The 22,507-nt window shown below is 43.8% G+C and overlaps 1 protein-coding gene across 2 annotated transcripts in view; it reads left to right on the top strand.

Annotated features, from left to right (window-relative positions):
- The window catches only part of arfrp1 (ADP-ribosylation factor related protein 1), a 36,348-nt gene that overhangs the window by 3,603 nt on the left and 10,238 nt on the right, over positions 1-22,507 (top strand). For both annotated transcript variants that reach the window (XM_086005355.1, XM_086005356.1), the window contains 2 exons: positions 1,337-1,424; positions 9,012-9,094. In XM_086005355.1, coding sequence (XP_085861481.1) covers positions 1,337-1,424; positions 9,012-9,094 — 171 coding nt within the window. The remainder of the gene's footprint in view (positions 1-1,336; positions 1,425-9,011; positions 9,095-22,507) is intronic.

The following is a 22,507-nucleotide window of genomic DNA, read 5'->3' as shown; positions in this document are numbered from 1 at the left end:
AATGTGTGTCTCACTTTTTTTCTTTCTCATACATGCATGCACACACACTTTCTCTCTTGCCCACTCTTCTGTGCCCTCTACCCCCCCCCCCCCCCCCATGATAACACCTCCTCTGTGAAAAGGTCACCGTATATTGATTAAAAATGGCACATTTTTGTCTGTGGTGGAATGTGGTTTTCATCCTTTTTCTTTCATTTTATACCATTGAGTTCTTGACTTCAAGTTGTGTTTTTTGTAACATTAAAAATTTAACTAGCATTTGCAAGCTGGTGAAAAGAGCTCCAAGTCCGTGTATAACCATGTATATACACAGAGCTCTGTTGTCTTTTGTTTAGAGTAATGTGGGAGTTGGCAGTATAACTGAAATCAGATGACCCTGTATTACACTTTGTAGGTACTGGTTCTACAGTAGAACTGTCCCCTTAGAGTAACCTTGGTGGGTGCATGTAACCTCTTGGGGAAAGGAGAGAAGAATTTCAAAAAGACAGGGCCATAGCCTCATAAATAAAAATTCTCTGTGTTGAGAAGCCTAACTTGTTATGTTTCATTCTTCACCATTGGGGCAAGGGGTTTGCAGCCTGGAAAGGAGACCTTCAAGCTTCAATGCAGAGAGCTTGGAAAAGGCATCCAAAAGCGAGATGTAATGAAATGTTTCAAGTTTTGCATCTTGTCCCAGTAGTGCATTTTGGTTAGGATAACAGTGGGTGGCTTATGCTCTCTAGTTATGCAAAATTTGATGGGAAATTATATACCTCAGCTCTCTAACTAAAAGAGTAAAATGGCCAAAATTCTTAATTGTAAGAGTTTGCAAACTTTACCAGATACCATCTAATCCTGATGGGTTTTTTCGCACTAAAAAATTGTATTATCTAATAATTCAAATTAATCAATGTAAATGCAGCAAAGTGGGAATGCAGTGCTTAAAAAAACAAATTAGGAGATAATTGAAATGAACTGACCTTGAATGAAGCGGAGTAAACAGTATATTGTTTCTGGCCTTAAGAGTATAATGAAGGCCAGAGAATGAACTTATGGATTCAGTATGTGTTCATAACTGGCACAGTTTGGGAATGACATAGCTCATCTGTTTTTTGAATTGTGATATATATGTACTAACACAATTAGAACCAAAAGAGAATAAAATACTGTCAAATGTATAAAAAATATTCTGTAAATTCACTGCTGTGTGTAGAGTTGTCAAATTCATCAGCTATTCATGTGGCTTCGTTATGCGAAAACGTGATGTAGATGTGGAAGTGTTTTTGTGCTGTGGTCTTTGAGTTTCATTGTGATGTAATTTAGTTTTTACTTTTTGTTGCTTGACCAACACGTACAGACCTTCCTGGAGCAGACAAAAACCAAGTTCAACAGAAACTACAAAGGAATGAATTTATCGAAAATCACTACTACAGTTGGATTAAACAGTAAGTTTGGAAGCTAATTGTGTGTGTATATGTGTAGTTGATGTTTTTCCACATTGTGGCTATGTATTAGAGCTTTGAAGTGTATAGTATAGAATTTTGGCTGTCAATCCATAGAATGATAGAAGTCAAAAATCTATGCATCAAATGGAGCTTTCCCCCCCCCCCCCCCCCCCAAATGAAAATCATGTTTTGCAGGAATAAAACAGTAACACTGTTCCAAAAAGCTAATCATAAGTCAATGACAAACCCAAATTGTAAAACAGTTAAGACTTTAACAATTAGCAATGATTAGTTAAGGTACAAATATCAAAACATCAAGATATCTCTAGGATCAATCTGGAGCATCCTTGAAGAATAAATACTCCAAGCACAGCATGTATAAGGAAAGCTATTGGAAACTGAAGGAAAAACCTGAAAGAAAAAGTGAAGAGTCGAGTCCTATCATCACAAGGAAAAAGTGAAACAACTGCTATCAAAACCCACGTACTACCTGGGAGAGGGAAGGGCAGGACATAACCACTCAGCAAATTAAGAAACACAGGGAATGGGAAGTTTGCACAAGGCAGTAAAAACTGGGGGGGAACTTCCATCCCTGACAAGGGAATAACCAAAGGGGAATCATTTCTACATCAAACCAGGGTATTCCTCCTCCCACCGTATTATCTACTCTGTGACATAATAAAGGAAAGGGAACTATGTCTCAAAGTTGAGGTGGAGGTTGTACATGATTCTCTTCATTTAGGCTATCTTCCATAATCTCCCAACCCAGGTGGAATCTGAAGATATGCCAACCTGACTCTGAAAGGCTGGGATGCATTCAATGGTATGAAGAATGGTAGAGTTGTGTACAGGATCTTTAAGGTCCCCTCATGCATGTGATTGCATAGAAATTCTTAGAATATAAGACGTAGGAGCAGGAGTAGGTCATTTGGCTCCTCGAGCCTGCTCCACCATTCAGTAACATCATGGCTGATCTGATCTTGGCCTCAACTCCACTTCCCTGCCCACTCCCCATAACCCTAGACTCCCTTATCGTTCAAAAATCTGTCTATCTCCACCTTAAATATATTCAATGACCCAGCTTCCACAGCTCTCTGGGGAAGAGAATTCCAAAGATTAACAACCCTCTGAGAGAAGAAACTCCTTCTCATTTCCGATTTAAAAGGGTTTCCCCTTATTCTGAAATTATGCCCCCTAGTTCTAGATTCCCCCACGAATCCTCTCTGCATCTACCCTGTCAAGCCCCTTCAGAATCTATGTTTCAATAAGATCCCCCCTCATTCTTCTAAACTCTAATGAGTATAGGCCAACCTGTTCAACCTTTCTTCATAAGATAACCCCTTCATCTCCGGAATCAACCTCGTGAACCATCTCTGAACTGTCTCCAATGAAAGTATATCCTTCCATAAATAAGAGCAAAACTGTACACAGTACTCCAGGTGTGGTCTCACCAACACCCTGTACAGTTGTAACAGGACTTCCCTACTTTTATACTCCATTCCCTTTGCAAAAAAGGCCAACATTCCATTTGCCTTCCTAATTACTTGCTGTACCTGCATGCTATTCAAAAAAGGTGGTAGCGAGAAAACGGGGAATTACAGACCGGTAAGCCTGACATCGGTAGTGGGGAAAATGCTAGAGTCCATTATAAAAGATGTAATAGCAGAGGACTTGGAAAACAGTGACAGGATCGGACAAAGTCAACATGGATTTACAAAAGGTAAATCGTGCTTGACTAATCTACTGGAATTTTTTGAGGATGTAACTAGTAAAATAGATAAGGGAGAACCAGTGGATGTGGCGTATTTGGACTTTCAGAAGGCTTTCGATAAGGTCCCACATAAGAGATTAGTGTGTAAAGTTAAGGCACATGGGATTGGGGGCAAGGTATTGACTTGGATAGAGAACTGGTTGGCAGATAGAAAGCAAAGAGTTGGAATAAACTGGTCTTTTTCCGAGTGGCAGGCAGTGACTAGTGGGGTACCGCAGGGATCGGTCCTTGGACCCCAGCTATTCACAATATATATTAATGATCTAGACAAGGGAACTAGATCTAATATCTCCAAATTTGCAGACGACACAAAGCTGGGTGGGCGTGTGTGCTGTGAGGAGGATGCCGAGAAACTACAGGATGATTTGGACAGGTTGGGTGATTGGGCAGAAGCATGGCAGATGCAATATAATGTGGATAAATGTGAGGTTATCCACTTTGGTGTCAAAAACAGGAAGGCAGATTATTATCTGAATGGCAATAGATTGGGAGAAGGGGAAGTGCAATGAGACCTGGGTGTCCTTGTGCACCAGTCGCTGAAGGTAAGCATGCAGGTGCAGCAGGCGGTTAAGAAGGCAAATGGTATGTTGGCCTTCGTAGCGAGAGGGTTTGAGTACAGGAACAAGGATGTCTTGCTGCAGTTGTACAGGGCCTTGGTGAGACCACATCTTGAGTATTGTGTGCCGTTTTGGTCACCTTATCTGAGGAAGGATATTCTTGCCATGGAAGGAGTTCAGCGAAGATTCACCAGGCTGATACCTGGGATGGCAGGAATGACGTATGAGGAGAGATTGGGTCGATTGGGCTTGTACTCGCTGGAGTTTAGAAGAATGAGAGAGGATCTCATTGAAACTTATAAAATTCTGGCAGGACTGGACAGACTAGATGCAGGGAGGATGTTCCTGATGGTCGGGGAATCCAGAACCAGGGGTCACAGTCTAAGGATAAGGGGTAGGCCTTTTAGGACAGAAATGAGGAGGAATTTCTTCACCCAGAGAGTGGTGAACCTGTGGAATTCTCTACCACAGAAGGCAGTAGAGGCCAATTCATCTATCTTCTATCTATCTATCTATCTTCTACTATCTATATATATATTATAATATATAAAACGGTCTGTCTTTCTGTCTTTACAATCAAAAGTTATAGAGCGTACCTACACATATGTTATATCAAAAGAAAGCTTATCATTAGGGGACTCTCATAGGTGTATTTACTTTTTGGTCAGACAAAAATTGTTCGCACAGTATACAAAAAACGTTCAAAAATCCTCAAAAATCCACTCATTACCGGTTGACCAATCCTACCTCTCATTAGCGTTGAGTGACGTGCTGCTTGACCAATCCTACAGTTCAGTGACCTGATGGTTGACCAATCGGTGCGCCACGGGCGGGACCTAATCCTCGAGTCTCCCTAAACTTCGCCGCCATTTGCTTCATCCCCACAGGGACCGCACCAGCCAAACAAACCCCCACATTGCAACTCCGGGAGCGGCAGGTGAGTTTCCACACAGCGGGCGGGTCATCCGCAGCGGCCGCCCTTCAACCGCGCCACCCGCGGGGGAGCTCAGCTCGGGTCCGTCTCGCCCCGAGAGCCTGGCCGGGCCTCAAGCGCTAGGCCCCACACACGCGGCGGGCGAGCTGCAGCTGCCAGCCATCGACCTCGCGATCCCCTGGGGAGCTCAGCTCGGGTCCGTCTCCGCCCGAGATCCCGGCCGGCCCTCAACCACTGGGCCTTGCACTGCCGGTATCACAACGGCACCGGGCCTGACGCGCTACGCAGGGAGACGGGAGGGACAGAGAGGGTGAGTGATTGGGGGGGAGGGAGAGGAGAGGAGAGGGGGAGAGGGAGGGAGAGAGACAGGGGACAGACACGGGCAGGGAGACCGCGCGGCCCAAAATTGCCCTGGCAACGCCGGGCACCCCCTGCTAGTTAAATATATTCAAGAAGGAGTTGGATATATTTCTTAAGGCTAAAGGCTATGGGGAGAAAGCAGGGACCGGGTACTGAACTTGGATGATCAGCCATGATCGCATTGAATGGCGGAGCAGGCTCGAGGGGCCGAATGGCCTACTCCTGCTCCTATCTTCTATGTTTCTAACTTTTTGTGATTCATGTACAAGGACCTCCATATCCCTCTAAAACTCAGCATTTTGTAATCTCTCCCCATTTAAATAATTTGCTTTTTTATTTTTCCTACCAAAGTGGATAACCTCGCATTTTCCCACATTAAACTCCATCTGCCGAATTTTTGCCCACTCACTTAGCCTATCTATATCCCTTTGGCGATTTTTTGCACCTGCCACACAATTTGCTTTCCCACCTGTCTTTGTATCATAGCAAATTTGGCTACATTACACTCAGTCCCTTCATCCAAGTCATTAATATAGATTGTAAATAGTTGAGGCCCTAGCACTGATCCCTGCTGCACCAGACTAGTTACAGTTTGCCAAATTGAAAATGACCCATTTATCCCGACTCTCTCTTTCCTGTTAGTTAGCGAATCCTCTATCCATGCTAATATATTACCCCCAACCCCATGAGCTCTTATCTTGTGTATTTTATGTGGCACCTTATCGAATGTCTTCTGGAAATCCAAATACACGACATCTATTGGTTCCCCTTTATGCACCCTGCTTGTTACATCCTCTCAGAACTCAGCAAATTTGTCAAACATGATTTCCCTTTCATAAAATCATGCTGACTCTGCTTGACTATATTGTGATTTTCTAAATGTCCTGCTACCACTTCCTTAATGATGGACTCCAGCATTTTCCTAATGACAGATGTTAGGCTAACTGGTCAATAGTTGCCTGCTTTCTGTCTCACTCCTTTCTTAAATAGGGGTGTTACATTTGCGGTTTTCTATTCCGCTGGGACCTCTCCAGAATCCAGGGAATTTTGGTAGATTACAACCAATGCATCCACTATCTCTGCAGCCACCTCCTTGAAGACCCTAGGATGCAGGCCATCGGGTCCAGGGGACTTGTCCACCTTTAGTCCCATTAGTTTGCCTTGTACTTTCTCTCTAGTGATAGTGGTTGTTTAAGTTCCCCCTCACCCCAATAGCCCTTTGATTATCCATTATTGGGATACTTTTAGTGTCTTCTACCGTGAAGGCCAATACAAAATATTTGTTCAAAGTCTCTGCCATTTCCCTGTTTCCCATTATTAATTCCCCAGACTCATCCTCTAGGGGACCAATGTTTACTTTAGCTACTCTCTTCCTTTTTATATACCTGTAGAAGCTATTACTGTTTGTTTTTATATTTCTTGCTAGCTTACTCTCATAAGCTATCTTCTCTATCATTTTTTTGGTCGTCCTTTGCTGGTTTAAAAAAATTTCCCAATTCTCTGGCCTTGCACTATTCTTCGCAACATTGTATGCTTTTGTTTTCAAATTGACACTATCCTTTACTTCCTTAGTTAGCCACAGATGGTTCATCCTTCTCTTAGAGTCTTTCTTTCTCACTGGAATATATCTTTGCTGAGAGTTATGAAATATCTTCGTAAATGTTTGCCACTGCTCTTCTACAGTCTTACCCTGTAATATATTTTCCCAGTCCACTTTAACCAAGTTTGCCTTCATACCTTTGTAATTACCTTTAAGTTCAGGACACTAGTTTGAGACCTAGCTTTTTCACCCTCAAACTGAATTTGAAATTCTACCATGCTATGATCAATCTTCCCAAGAATCTCCCCAAGCTTCACTTTGAGATCATTAATTAATCCAGCCTCATTACGCATTACCTGATCTAAAATAGTATGCTCCCTGATTGGTTCCACAACGTATTGTTCCAAGAAACCATCCCAAATACACGCTAAGAACTCTTCCTCAAGTCTACCTTTGCCAATTTGCTTTGTCCAATCAATATGAAGATTAAAATCGCCCATGATTATCACAGAATCACAGAAACCCCACAATGCAGATAGAGGCCATTTCGGCCCATCGAGCCTGCACTGACACATATCCCACCCGATCCCCGTAACCCCTACACCACCACATATCCCACCCTATCCCCGTAACTCCACATATTTAATCCCCCTAACACTAAGGGTCAATTTATCATAGCCAATCATCCTAACCCGCACATCTTTGGACTGTGGGAGGAAACCGGAGCACCCGGAGGAAACCCACGCAAACACAGGGAGAATGTGCAAACTCCACACAGACAGTCACCCGAGGCCGGATTCGAACCCGGGTCCCTGGCGCTGTGAGGCAACATGCTAACCACTATGCCACCGTACATTTTTTACAAGCCTCTATTATTTCTTGATTTATACTCTGTCCTACAGTGTGGCTACTGTTTAGGGGCCTGTAGACCACTCCCACCAGTGACTTCTTACCCTTAGTATTTCTTATCTCCACCCAAACTGATTCTATGTCTTGATCTTCTAGGCTAATATAATTTCTCATTACTGCACTGATCTCATCCTTTATTAACAGAGCTACACCACCTCCTTTTCCTTTCTGCCTATCCTTACGAAATGACAAATACCCCATAATATTCAGTTCCCAGCCTTGGTCACCTTGCAACCACATCTCTGTAATGGCTATCAGATCATACCCATTTATTTCTATTTGTGCTGTCAACTCATCTATCTTGTTGCGAATGCTGCATGCATTCAGATATAGAGCTTTTAATTTTGTCTTTTTACCATTTTTCCCTACTCTGACCCCTCTTTCTGATGCACTCTTATGTGTATACGCTCTGTCCCTTCCTGTCACACTCTGGTTATCATTACCCCTATCGCTACCCTGCACTTTTGCCTTCTCATTTTTCTTTGACTTTTTAAATTTCAGCTCAGCGTATCCCCCCCCCCACTATTTAGTTTAAAGCCCTATCTACAGCCCTAGTTATTCAATTCGCCAGGACACTGGTCCCAGCTTGGTTCAACAACGGAACAGCTCCCACTTATCCCAGTACTGGTGCCAGTGCCCCAGGAATCGAAACCCATTTCTCCCACTTTGAGCCACTCGTTCATCTCTCTGATCTTATTTACCCTATGCCAATTTGCACTGGGTTCAGGTAGAATTGCTGGCATTTGCCTCCAATTCTCAGCTGAAATGTTTTCAACATTACTAACGCAAGATTAATCCACCAGATTCATAAAAGCAAAAGGTAATAAAGCTGAATCAGTTTCTCCATAAGGAGCAGAGCCCATAACTTCCTGGAGATCCTTAGAAGTTTCTGGTGTAAAATGGCACGCTTGGAGATAAAAGAAGTCACTAGCTTTAAGAGAAAACTATTGGCAAAGTTTGTTACTTGTTTCTTTAAAGTTGCTCACTTACTGTTCGAAATATTCAAAATGTAATTTTAATTACTACAAAAACTGAAGTGACACCATTAACAGAATGAGCTTTGAATACTTCTGGTGTCTGTCATATCTTCTATTTAGCTGACTTTACTCTGAACAAAAGGTGCAGATAATTTACTCTTTTTTCTGTGATTTTCATGAGGTTAGGTTGTTGCTGCAGTATTTAAGCTAACACCTCTTGAAGTCTTTTCCCCAATCGTTAAAACCTGATGGTTACTAATTTGTGAAAGTCTTTTGTGTGCATTTATGTATTTTGAAATTTGTAAGCTGACCAATATTGTCCAAAAACTGGCAAAAGATGTTCTGGTGTGATGTTTTGATGATGCCTGATGATTGGCAATGCATTGTGTCATTTATAAAGTGCTGGTGTCCTTCCTAATAATAATTATTTCAGTTGCAAATCTGTTTTCAGTAAGTGCAGTAGTCAGCAACAATAGTGTTCATTTTAGTACTCACTTGCTTATTAAAAAGTCAGCATTTAATTTTGTTGTTCTTTGAAGTTGGCACCATTGATGTTGGATCAGCACGTCTAATGTTCTGGGATCTTGGAGGACAGGAAGAACTCCAGTCATTATGGGACAAGGTATTGTTGATTTAAAATTTTGTCAATAAATGTTCTGTTTGAATTAGAAAATCGATAAACTTATTAGAAAGCAGACAATATTCACATCGCTGTACCACAATTTATTTATAAGGAGAATAGTCACTTTCATCGGCCATCCAGTACTCCACATGAGTGACCATTCTTTGTAGGAGCCTAGAGTGTTAGCAGGTTCCAACCGTGGAGGTTGTCGCAATCAAACTTTATCCAACACCCACATGCAGTAAAAATTCTAGCCGGGGCCACTGGAATCTTCAGGAGTAGGAATTTTGTCTGCATTCTTTTCATTCACTTGCCTGGAGCCAATTATAATATCCTTACAGCTGTCCTTGCTGAGATCTGCTAATTCAGGACCTAATGTTTTGTACACCATATGATGCCATTACCCACAAAGCCATTGAAGGGTGACGCATTGGTGGACGAATCTAATACTGTGATTCTACCACCAATAGTGTGTCAATTAAAAAAGAATTGTTGCACACTTCCTTCCACACCAGAACCACCATTTTGAATTTGAATGGTTGCCACTCCTCTGTAATCTGTTTTAATGAGGCCATTTAAAAAAAAAAAGCAAACCAAGCACTGGGGTTTATTTCTGGAGGGATAGAATTGAAAAAGAGAGAAGTTTATGTTAAACTTGCATCGAACCTTGGTTAGACTACACTTTGAGTACTGTGCACAATATTTAACAACAACTTGTCTTTATATAGCGCCTTTAACGTAGAAAAACACACTGTGGTGCCTCACAGGAGCATTATAAAACAAAATTTGACACCAAGCCACAAGGAGAAATTACGGCAAATGAAAGATAGATTTTAAGGCGCCTTAAAGGAGGAAAGAGAGGTAGAGAGGCGGAGAAGTTTAGGGAGGGAATTCCAGAGCTTAAGGCCTTGGCAGCTGAAGGCACGGCCACCAATGGTTGAGCGATTAAAATCAGGGATGCTCAAGAGGCCAGAATTGGAGGAGCGTAGATATCTTGGTTAGGGGTGGGGGGCTGGAGGAGATTACAGAGATAGGGAGGGGCGAGGCCATGGAGGGATTTCAAAACAAGGATGAGAATTTTAAAATCAAGGCGTTGCTTAACCGGGAGCCAATGTAGGTCAGCGAGCACAGGAGTGATGGGTGAACAGGACTTGGTGCAAGTTAGGACATGGGCAGCAGAGTTGACTGACCTCAAGTTTACATAGGGTAGAACGTGGGCGGTCAGCCAAGATTGCATTGGAATAGTCAAACCTAGAGGTAACAAAGGCATGGATGAGGGATGTAGAGGCACTGGAGAAAGTGCAAAAAAGATTCACAAGGATGAACTGAGAGGATATACTTAACAGGAAAGGCTAAACAGGTTGTGGCACTTTTCGCTATAAAAGCGAAGGCTGAGGGGTGCCTGATAGAGGTTTTTAAGATTATGAAAGGGTTTGATAGGGTAGACATAGATATGTTTTTACTTGTGGGGGGTATTCAAAACTAGAAGAATCAATATAAGATAGTCACTAATAAATCCAATAGGGAATTCAGGAGAACATTCTTTACTCAGTGGTTAGAAAGTGGAACTTGCTACCACATAGTTGAGGCGACGAGCTTAGATCCATTTAAGGGGAAGCTTGATAAGCACATGAGGAAGAAAGGAATGGAAGGATATGCTGATAGGGTTAGATGAAGAAGGGAGGGAGGAGGCTTGTGTGGAGCATAAATGCTGGCATAGATCAGTTGGGCCGAATGGCCTGTTTCTGTGCTGTAGACTCTCTGACAATGTAATTCACTATAAAAACAGCACATCACTTTGTTCTTGAACAAGACCTCAATTAGAATACTTGTTCATTTCTGGTCTCCTTGCATGCAATATATTGAGGCTTTGGAAAGGGTGCAGAAGAGGACCACAAGATTCATTCCTAGTTTAAAGCACCTTGGTTACCCAGATAGGCTCAAGAACATAAGAAATAGGAGCAGGAGTAGGCCATTTGGCCCTTTGAGCCTGCTCTGCCATTCAATAAGATCATGGCTGATCTTCTACCTCATCTCCACTTTACTGCACTATCCCCATATTCCTTGATTCCCTTAATACAGGAAACTTGCTGGTATCCGGCACTGACGGGACCGAGCTGTTGCCGTTCCATCAAAACTGCCGGAGAAACCAGCGCTAATGTTAAAACATACGGAGCTTCTGAGCTCCGTGTGAAGCAACAAAACCTGTTGCTTAGCAACAGCTTCAAAACAGTCGGCGTAGCTTGCACGCGTCTCTGTAGCTAAGCAACAGCTTCAGCTAGATTCAATAATCTATCGATCTCTGTCTTGAATATACTCAATGACTGAGCCTCCACAGCCCCCTCGGGTAGAGAATTCCAAAGATTCACCACCTTCTGAATGAAGAAATGTTTCCTCATCTCAGTCCTAAATGGCTGACCCCTTATTCTGAGACTGTGACTCCTGGTTCTAGACACCCCAGCCAGGGGAAACATCCTCCCTGCATCTACCCTGTCAAGCCCTGTAAGAATCTTGTATGTTTCAATGAGATCACCTCTCATTCTTCTAAACTCTAGAGAACATAGGCCTAGTCTACTCAATCTCTCCTCAAAGGACAATCCCCCCCCCCCCCCCCCCCCGCCCGCCAACCACCCAATTCCAGGAACCAGCCTGGTGAACCTTTGTTGCACGCCCTCTATGGCAAGTACAGGAAACTTTTTTATCCAGGACTGGCGTGGTGCTGGTTGATCAAAAAGTCCGGATTACAGAGAGGTATACTTACCAAGGTACGAGAGCCCCGTACACAGCCACAGGTGCAGGAGCCCCGGTTACACGGCCACTAATATAAAATAAAACTTAACCGGCAAAATTCAGGAGTAGGTTCAGGTAAGAGAGATTTCCGGTTATTTAGGTGCCAGTTAAAAGAGAGTTTCCTGTATATCCTTCCTTTGGTAAGGAGACCAAAACTGTACACAATACTCCAGGTGTGGTCTCACCAAGGCCCTATATAATTGCAGTAAGATGTCTTTACTCTTATACTCAAATCCTCTTGCAATAAAGGTCAACATACCATTTGCTTTCCTAATTGCTTGCTCTACCTGCATGTTAACTTTCAGTGATTTGTGTACAAGGACACCCAGGTCCCTCTGAATACCAATATTTCCCAATCTCTCACCATTTAAAAAACACTCTGCTTTTCTATTTTTCCTACCAAATTTGATAACTTCACATTTCTCCACGTTATATTCCATTTGCCATGTTTTTGCCCACTCACTTAGCCTGTCTATATCCCCTTAAAGCCTCTTTGCATCCTCCTCGCAACTTACATTCCCACCCAGCTTTGTATCATCAGCAAACTTGGATATATTACATTTGGTCCCCTCATCCAAATCATTGATATAGATTGTGAATAGCTGAGGCCCAAGCACTGATCCTTGCGGTACCCCACTAGTTACAGCCTGCCAACCCGAAAATGACCTGTTTATTCCTACTCTCTGTTTCCTGTCCGTTAACCAACCCTCAATCCATGTTAGTATATTACCCCCAATCCCATGAGCCCTAATTTTGTTTAATAGCCTCTTGTGTGGCACCTTATCGAATGCCTTCTGAAAATTCAAATACACCACATCCACTGGTTTCCCCCTTATCTATTCTGCTAGTTACAACCTCAAAAAACTCATAACCGATTTGTTAAACACAATTTCCCTTTCATAAATCCATGTTGACTCCGCTCAATCCTATTATTATTTTCTAAGTGTCCTGTTACCATGTCCTTAATAATAGATTCGAGCATTTTCTCTACTACTGATGTCAGGCTAACTGGTCTGTAGTTCCCCGTTTTCTCCTTTTCTGAAATAGTGAGGTTACATTTGCTACCTTCCAATCTGCGGGAACCGTTCTAGAATCTATGGTTGGACCACTTTTCCTGTGGGGATTTTTGTGCCTTAAAGGAATGTATATTTGTTGTAAATTATGTATTAATTCTTTAAATGCTAGCCATTGCTTGTCTACCATCATGCCTTTTAATGTAGTTTTCCAATCTACCTTAGCTAACTCACCCCTCATACCTATGTAGTTTACTTTTAGATTTAAGACCCTAGTTTTGGATTTAATAAATCACTTTCAAACTCAATATAAAATTCTATCATATTATGGTCACTCTTCCCTAAAGACCCCTTTACTACAAGGTTATTAATTAACCCTTTCTCATTGCACAATACTAGATCTAAAATAGCCTGTTCCCTAATTGGTTCTTCAACATACTGATCTAGAAAACTATCTTGCATACATTCCATGAATTCATCCTCTACACTATTACTGCAAATTTGGTTTGCCCAGTCTATATGTAGATTAAAGTCCCCCATGATTATTGTATTACCTTTGTTACATGCTCCTCTAATTTCCTGATTTATACTATGCCCTACATTACAACTACTGTTTGGGGGCCTATAAACAACTCCCACCAATGTTTTCTGCCCCTTGCAGTTTCTTAGCTCCACCCAAACTGATTCTACTACTTGATTTTCAGAGCTAAGATCCTTTCTCTCTACTGTCTTTATCCCATCATTTTATTATCAGGGCTACCCCTCCTCCTTTTCCATTTTTGCCTACATCTTCTAAAAGTTAAGTGTCCTGGAATATTTAGTTCCCAACCTTGGCCACTTTGCAACCATGTCTCTGTAATGGCTATTAGTTCAAACCTGTTCATTTCTATCGGCCCTATTAATTCATCTATTTTGTTGTGAATGCTTCGTGCATTCAGATATAGTGCCTTTAACTTTGACTTATTTCTATTTTTCCACATTAGTTACTGATGCCTTATTACCTTTGTTACTCTCTCTGTCCCGTCCTGACCCACTCGGCTTATTCTTACCCAAAACTCTACTCTGCACTAGAGCCTTGACATTTCTCTCGCTGCTTTTAAATTTACTCTCCTGAATCCTACCCCCCTTTCATTAGTTTAAAGCCCTGTCTACTGCCCTAGTTATTCAGTTCGCCAGGACACTGCTCCCAGTCCAGTTTAAGTGGAGCCCGTCCCAACGGAACAGCTCCCTCTTTCCTCAGTACTGGTACCAGTGCCCCATGAACTGAAACCCCTTCCTCCCACACCACTCTTTGAGCCACGCATTTAAACCTCTAATCTGTTTGTCCCTATGCCAATTTGCGCGTGGCTCAGGTAACAATCCAGAGATGATTACCTTTTGAGGTTCTGCTTTTGCATTTGGATCCTAGCTCCTCAAATTTCCTTAGCAGAACCTCATTCCTAGTTCTACCTATGTTGTTGGTTCCTACGTGGACCACGACAACTGGATTCTCCCCGTTTCACTCCCAAGTTCTTCTCCAGCCACAAGGAGATGTCTTTAACCCTGGCACCAGGCAGGCAACACAACCTTCGGAACTCTCGGTCGTGGCTGCAGAGAACAGTATCTATCCCCCTGAATATACTGTCCCCTACCACAACTACATTCCCTTTCACGCCCCCCCACTTGTATTGCCTCCTGCGCCATGGTCAGCTTGCTCATCCATCACACAGCAAGAGCCTCATACCTGTTGGACAAGGGCAAAGGCTGAGGCTCCTCCAGCACTGCACCTGGGGTCCCCTTACCTGCCTGAGTTGCAGTCACACCCTCCTGTTCCTGACCACTAACCAGACCTGTACCACTACCTAACCTAAGGGGTGTGACTGCCTCCTGGATCAAAGTGTCCAGGTAACTCTCCCCATCCCTGATGCCCCGCAATGTCTGCACCTCGGACTCCAGCTCAACAGCTCTGAGCTGAAGTTCATCAAGATGCAGACACTTACTGCAAACATGGTTGTCCGGGATCACGATGCTCTCCACAAACTCCCACATGCTGGAGTTGCAGCACATCATCTGCACTGCCATCCCTATATGACCTTGTTTTATTTAATTAAATTTGTATTTAGGTGACTTTGTTTACAGTGTAGTTTCTTGACGACTTACTTGATCTAGATTAAGTTATGGGTACTGAAATTAAATATCTACCTGTAACACAAAGCACTAGAAGTAGTGTAGGCAAAAAGCAGCAACTCCTTCCCACTCTTTCCAAATTCCCAAATAAAACACTCTGGCCTAGAAATTCAGTTAGGGGCGCCCAGCTCGCCTGGGCGCCGGAATTACCGCTGCGCGCGGAGCCACTTGCGCCAGCGGGAAATTCAGTTTCAGCGCCCCAAGTGGAAGCCGGCCGCTAAACAAGGGTTTCGGCGCCCCGCTTGGGGCGCTGAAACTGAATATCGGCGTGCAAAGTGCCGCAGCGCCAGCCACTGCGGCACGGCAGCCTGCGGTACTGCAGGCCTTCCTCTCACTCTTAAGGGGGAGGTGCCTGCAACAGCGCGATCCCCGCTCGCGAGTGCCGGCAAATGAGCCCGGCACCAAGGAGAAGTGCCGGGCTCTCTGGAAACAGCCGGCAATGCCGCGGGGGGGGGGGGGGGTGGTGTAGGAGGCCGGGGACGGAGGTGCGGGCAGGCGGCCGCCGAAAAAGCGGCCGGCCGCACCGCCACCTTAACTCGCCCCACTACCGGCACAGGTAGGCCCCGTGTACCGGTCGCTGTTTGCGGCCGGCGCGGGGGAGGCGGCAGCAACCAAATATGGCCAGCGGGGCGCTGCGCACACCGATGACTTCATCGGTGGCGGCGCAGCGCTACTGGCTAACGCCGCCATTAGCACCCCGCTAAATATCGCGGTAGGTTTGCACAGTGGCGCAAAAGCCCTCTTTGGGCGCAAACTGGTGGCGCAGGCCACTGAATTTCTAGGCCTCTGTTTATGTACACTCCATTTAATCCCGCTCTGTGCAGACCGCTGGGACTCTATACTTTAGTAAAGTGTAGACTTTGGAGTGATTTGATCAAGGTTTATAAGATATTGAAGGGACTAGATTATGTTTGTATAGACCAATTGATTACTTTGGGGAGGACATGGGGTCGCTCCTGCAAGTTATTTAAAGGCATAATTAGATTAGATACTAGAAGGTACTTTTCCCAGAGAATAGTCCATTTATTGAGCCTGTCATTCCAGTTGATCTGGAGGGGTTAGCTGGGTTATAGAGGTGTGCTGCAACAATTGTAAGCCAAAAAAGTCAAAGATATGTATTTGTTTGGTGCGAGGAGAGCAGCTTGGTAGCACAGTGAATTATAATTGTCCAGTAAAAAGCCTGGGTGCAAATCAAGCCTCGACAATGAGGCAAGGGGGGAAGGCGGAGGAAACATAGAAAACATAGACATAGATAAATGAATGAATGTCCTTGTGCTGACTAATGTAATGGTCTTTAAATGAAAACAGTATTGTCTGATATTCTCCGTTAGTATACATGTCTACGTGATAAGAATAATCAGAATGCTCATTACAGCTGCTGTATTACTAGAGGAGTACAGTGGCCTAATGTTTATGGTACTGGACTAATAATACAGAGGGCATAAGTTCTAATTGTGTTCAATAAATCAGAAAAATGGCCACGAAAGCTGCTCAAGTGTCATAAAAACCCAACTGGTTCACTCTTGTCCTTCAGGGAAGGGACCTATCACTCTTACCCAGTCTGCCTACACATGACTCCAGTCCCAGACTCTTAATGCCTTCTGAAGTGACCTAACTAGCCACTCAGTTGTAAAACAATCGCTACAAAAAACTGAATGAGAGATATCAGACATACCTATTGGCAACAACCTGAGTATTGGATCAGGACAGGACTCGGGCAATCCCAGCCCATCTGCCCTGCAAAATTATTCTTGCTTGCCCAAGTTGGGGGAGTTGTCCCACAGACTAGTCAAGCAATAGTTTGACATAGTCGTACTTGGTCATATCTTTCAGCCAATATCTTTGTGAAGACAAAGCGGTCCCACAACTAAAGGATCAGAGCAAAGTTCTGTAGACCTACTACATCCAATCGAAAATGGTGGTGGGCAATTAATGGAAGGAGGAGGCTCCATGAGCATCTCCATCCTCAACTGTGGTGGAGCCCAGCACTTGACTGCAAGAGACTAGGCTGAAGTGTTTGCCTTCAGCAAAAAGTGCTAAGTGATAAACTTAGCCCTTTCCCAAGGTCCTAACCTTCATGAAAGCCAGTGTCTCTAGCCAATTTGGTTCACCATTAAGACAGTGACTAAGTGCATTGGACATAGTAATAGCTATAGGCTCTGACAACATCCTGGCAGTAGTGCTGAGGACCTGTGCACCAGAACTAGCTGCCCTCCCCACCCCCCCCCCCCCCCCCCAGAGCCAAGCTATTCCAGTGTAGGTATGACACTGGCATCTATGCGAAAATATGGAAAATGGTCCACAGCACCTCATGGATGTCCAATTTTGGGCTGCCAAATCTGTCCTTAGCCTATCTTGCACAGCGGTAGTGTCACACAACACGATGGAGGGTGTCTGCAGTGAGGGGCCTATTTTGTCTGCAGTGGTCACTCCTGCCAGTGCCTTGTGGATAGATGTGTCTGCAGTAGATAGGTTGATGAGGACGAGAGCAAGTAGGTCACTCCCCTGTATTGGTTCCTTCTCACCTGATGCCCGGTCAGGCAGCTCTGTCAATGGTGGTAGCACTGAGCTACTCTTGGTGGACATTGAAGTCCCCCACGCAGAGTACACTCTATGCCTTTGCTTCCTTCAGTAGTTCCTCCAAGTCGTGTTCAACGTGGAAGAGTGCTAATTCATCGGTTGAGGGAGGGGCAGTAATTGGTAATCCAGAAGTTTCCTTGGCTTTGTTTAACCCTAAGCAACAAGATTTGATGGGATGTGGAGCCAGTGTTGCTGGTTAGAAAAGAAAGCATATTGAAAATCATTTTTGGATGTATATATTCAGTTTACAAAGTCTCTCTTGATCCAATTTTCAGACTAATTTTATTTTTAAATAAAAAATTTGAGGCAATTTTTATTTGTTTATAAAAACTTGTATTCATTGAAGACAGTTTAAGCTGGCAAATTCACTCATATGCACCCTTGGTGTGTGCCAGGAGTGCACTATCAGGTAATTGCTCACCTGACCCCAACCTATGATTTTTCTGTCCGTTAATTTTGACAAGCAGAAAATTTGCACTTAAATTCTTGGAAGACAAGAGCATCATGTCTGACAATGGGAAAAGTGGTGATGGAGGTACTTGACACAGGGATCGGAGCCTGGTTGTTGAAAAGGGGCCAACATCAGTTTATGCCCCATTCTCGTTGGCCCCCCTCACCTACAGAGATGTTGGACCCTCCTCTTTCTCTTCTCCCTTCTTCCTTTCCCCCCCACCCCCCCCCCCCCCGTTTCATGCAGCCAAATCGCAGAAACCCCTAATGCTCAAAAACCTTCTCCTGTTGGACCTCACTTCTTCCTCCCCATCTACTAGATCTTGTGACCCTCCTCGCCGTGCTCCTGAACTCCAAGACTGCTTTCCCAGTGCTCCCTAATCCCACCCCTCACCTTGAGACCAGGATCTGTCCCCCAGCAATCCCATTACCTGCCCCAGAGTTGCTAGAAAGTCTCTCTCCAGCATTCCTGGGAGTACTATTAGACTTTGAGACCCCAATCCCAGTGCAGGAATCCCGCCCCAACTGCGGTTTTGCCATACATGGATTTTAAGTATACACGGTTTCCTCTCTGCGACAAATTTTGCCAACCGCGGCAGTGAATTTTGTGTATACGTGGTTTTAAATTTTCAAGATTCACAGGCCGCGCTTCCAAACACGAGACTCCATTCATGCGCGCTTCCGAGGCTTCCCTACAGTTGATGCTGAAGTTCAGCGCATTGTGAAGGTTGCGCGACGTTTGGGAGGTGAGGGGCTGGCCAACGTGCAGCCTGATGACGTCGAGGAGCTCCTTGAGTCGCGCAGCGAGGAGTTGACGGAGGAGGACCTTGATGAGCTGATACAGCATTCTAGTGAGGCAGAGGACAAAGACGAGGATATGATGGAGAAGTCGAAGATAAGTGCCAGCCTTAGCAAGGCAATGCTCCTTGCTACTAATCTCTCAGACTTCTTTATGGAGATTGACCCATTCTTGGAGCGTAGTTTAAAATTCAAGCAAGGTTTGGAGGATTTAATGAGACCATACAAGCAGGTCCAGAAAGATATTCAGAAAAAAATGTGTCAACCATCCATCGCAGAATTCTTTAAGAATCCGCCCAGTTGATGACCCATTTGCATCAACCAGCCACGATGTCGCTTCTCCGCATTCACCCCCCTCAATTGATCTTTTTTATTGTGTTATTTAAAATAAAGCAACTTACTTAGGCTCTGACGAATGTAAATGCGGCCGCGTTCCCCCTAACCCCATTTTTCCCATAAGGTCTTATATTTGCCAACCCAAGTTTTACCAACCACGGGGGTTTTCAGGGACGTATTCCCCCGCGGTTGGGGAGGGATTACTGTACTACCAGATTCTAGGGCTACTCCACTGCTGATAAAGCAGTGTCCCTGGGCATACCACTACACATAGTACCCCTATTATAAAACCTCTGACTCACCACGATCAACGTCACAGGAGATCTAGTTAAAAATGTAATTACCGCAAATTGACCCGTTCCAAGGTGCCATCCTGAAGATTGTAGTCACGCTCAGAAAGGCTTGGATCTGCAGCCTGCTGTCGGAATTCCTTGGCCCCATTTTGTCCCCAAACAGCTAAATTTGTACATTTCTTTTTAATGGAAACACTTCTGAATCAGGACTGATGCAGTCAGCGAGTTGGACCATATGGGGCTCCATCAGACACTACAAGATGAGAAACATCGGGCTGGGGCAGCAGATCGCCAATCCACCAACTAATATCCATACAAACTATCTTTTTTTGAAGAAAAACAGCTTTGGGAGTGAGGCGAACAAATGGTTTTCAGGAGGGCACACTGTGGTCATGATCAAGCACAGAAATGTCAGGCCAGAGGCAGAAAGGCGTGAATCATTACCCAAAAAAGAAAATGTGGGAAACATTATAATTTATCTTCTCTATCTAGCTATTGTATTAAAAATGGTGAGTGGGCACAATATTCTAAAGGTATTGAACTGGTCGGCACACAATAAATGTAACATTGCAGGAGCAATTGGAAACAGTGGCTGCCACCTAACATTGCGTGACAGCCCAAATACTATGTAGCATATTGAGAGTTGTAACACAAACAAACCTGGTTGGGTTTTCATGCAGTTGCAGGCTTTGAACACAAGGAGTCACTGTGACTCTTTGTACTACAGATAGGAAATCAATGAGTGATGTGTTACATTCAGTACAAGGGGGTATTTTCATGTATTTCGTAGTGCTCTCATTGGCCTTTTCAATGTTAAAAATATCTCTCAAGGTGACACACAGTAAGTGCTATTTTATCGTGAGAATATATCACGCTGTGATTGTGCAATCTGACCTAGAACTAGGTTGAATTTTGAAAGAAAGCCAAGCTTTTTTGAGGGCGGTAGGGAGCACGAAGAGAGGGCGGTAGGGAGCAAAGGAGAGAAACAGGACGAGCGGCCCTCTGACCTCTCGCCACTTGGGAGGATGGAGAAGGAGGGGATGCATGGAAGGTTAGCGGGGAGGTCAGTGATAGTGGGGTAAAGGGGAGAGAGGATACAGAAGTTGACTGGGTAGTTCAAAAGGGAAGATGTGGTGGGAAGGGGAATGTGAATGGGTAGGGGACGCGATGGGTTAATGGGTTGGGAGAAGCACAAGAGATTGAGGGAGGGGATGGGAATGGAAGCATCGAGGATCACGTTTTCACATTAACTCCAGCTCGAATATAGCCTGCAGCTGTTGGTGGCTCTTTCTCCACATTGCCACTCACCACCTCCAATCTGAAATGACAGAAGAAAAGAGAAAAAAAATGGGAGAGAAGCAGAAGAGGGCAGATAGAAAGAAACAGCAATGTGAAGACAGGGACAGATAAGAGAGACCATATTCTCTGACTTTCTGTGTGCAATGTTGTGGGAGATTGACTAGTTACATATAAAATTTGGTACATGGAGTATGCGTTTCATTGAAAACAGGTAATAGTTCCTCCTGTAGATTGTGCTGTGGTAGGTATTTTCAATGTTAAAAGATGCCACACTGTGACTTTCAGTAATTGCTATTTTATGGTTCGAGGACATTGCCTTGAGACTGCAATCTAACTCGGGGATTCCCACAAATCGCTCAAAATGGTTTCTGAAAATATTTTCAGGTACCGTTTTTCCCTCAGTAATTTGAAATTTCTAATCTCTAAAATACGAGTTTAAGCTTAAAGGTAAGTTCAGAAGTGTATTAAGTTTGAAGTTGTACAGTGATCCTGTTCAAGCTTGGACAGTGAATATTTGATGATTCTTTGATATAAAGGGCGTAAAAGATGTCTAATCCTGTTCTTGGCCAAAATCCATGCATACATTTTCCAACAATGATCACAGGATAGCAATCAGATGTGAGAACCCTGGTTGGTCGTTCTCCCCCATTTCCTAACCTAGGAGCACACGCTAATTGCACCCACATGCTGCCATGGCTGAAATCCGCTAACTCTGCCGAGACCTGAGATTTGAACTTGGAAACATGGTTAGAAAAAACATTTTAAATTGCTTTCTCTGTGGTTGTAGAGTATTAAACAGTACTATTCATAGCGTATTTATATCTACTTTAGCAATGGGTTTGTACATAGTATTTTCAGGAAGGAATAGTGTATGGATTTTTTTTCTCTCCTGTAGGGCTAATGAGCTGAAATTCTGTCCCTTTTGTTATCAGGACTTCAGATGAAACGAGGATTGTACTGCACAACAAGCTTGCCTTTGATCCCTACTAAATTATATCAGATTACTGCATGATGAGTATTTTTCAGAGGACACTTTCTGTCTGCTGTGACCAATAAAGCAATTTTATTTTAGTTGGCTGGCTGTCTGGTATACAGAAACCCATCACCTTACTGAGAAGTCTCTAAATGTTACTGAGAAATCCACTAAAGTAGAGTTTGCATATACTTGGAGTATATATCTTCTTCCTGTAGGGTTACACCCACCCCTACCTAAGCAGAGAGAATTACATAGAATGTACAGCACATAAAAAGGCCATCCGACCCAACAGGTCCATGCCAGTGTTTATACTCCACACGGGGCTCCTTCCACCTTACTTCATCTAACACTATCAGCATATCCTTCTATTCCCCTCTCCTTCATGTGTTTATCTAGCTTCCTCTTAAATGCATCTATACTATTTGCCTCAACTACTACTTGTGGTAGCGAGTTACACATTCTAACCTGGGTAAAGAGGTTTCTCCTGAATTCCCTATTAGATTTATTAGTGACTATCTTACATTTATGGCCCCAGGTTCTGGACTCTCACACAGGTGGAATCATTATCTCTGCGTCTACCCTATCAAACCCTTTCATAATCTTAAAATCCTCCATCAGGTCACCCCTCAGCCTTCTCTTTTCTAGAGAAAAGGGCCCCAGCCTGTTCAATTTTTCCTGATGGGTATAACCTCTCAGTTCTGATATCATCCTT

This window comes from Somniosus microcephalus, chromosome 13 (assembly GCF_052327205.1).
Source record: "Somniosus microcephalus isolate GS21.2 chromosome 13, FLI_Smic_1.0, whole genome shotgun sequence".
Lineage (NCBI taxonomy): Eukaryota > Metazoa > Chordata > Chondrichthyes > Squaliformes > Somniosidae > Somniosus > Somniosus microcephalus.
This window is presented reverse-complemented; position numbering and strand designations above follow the sequence as displayed.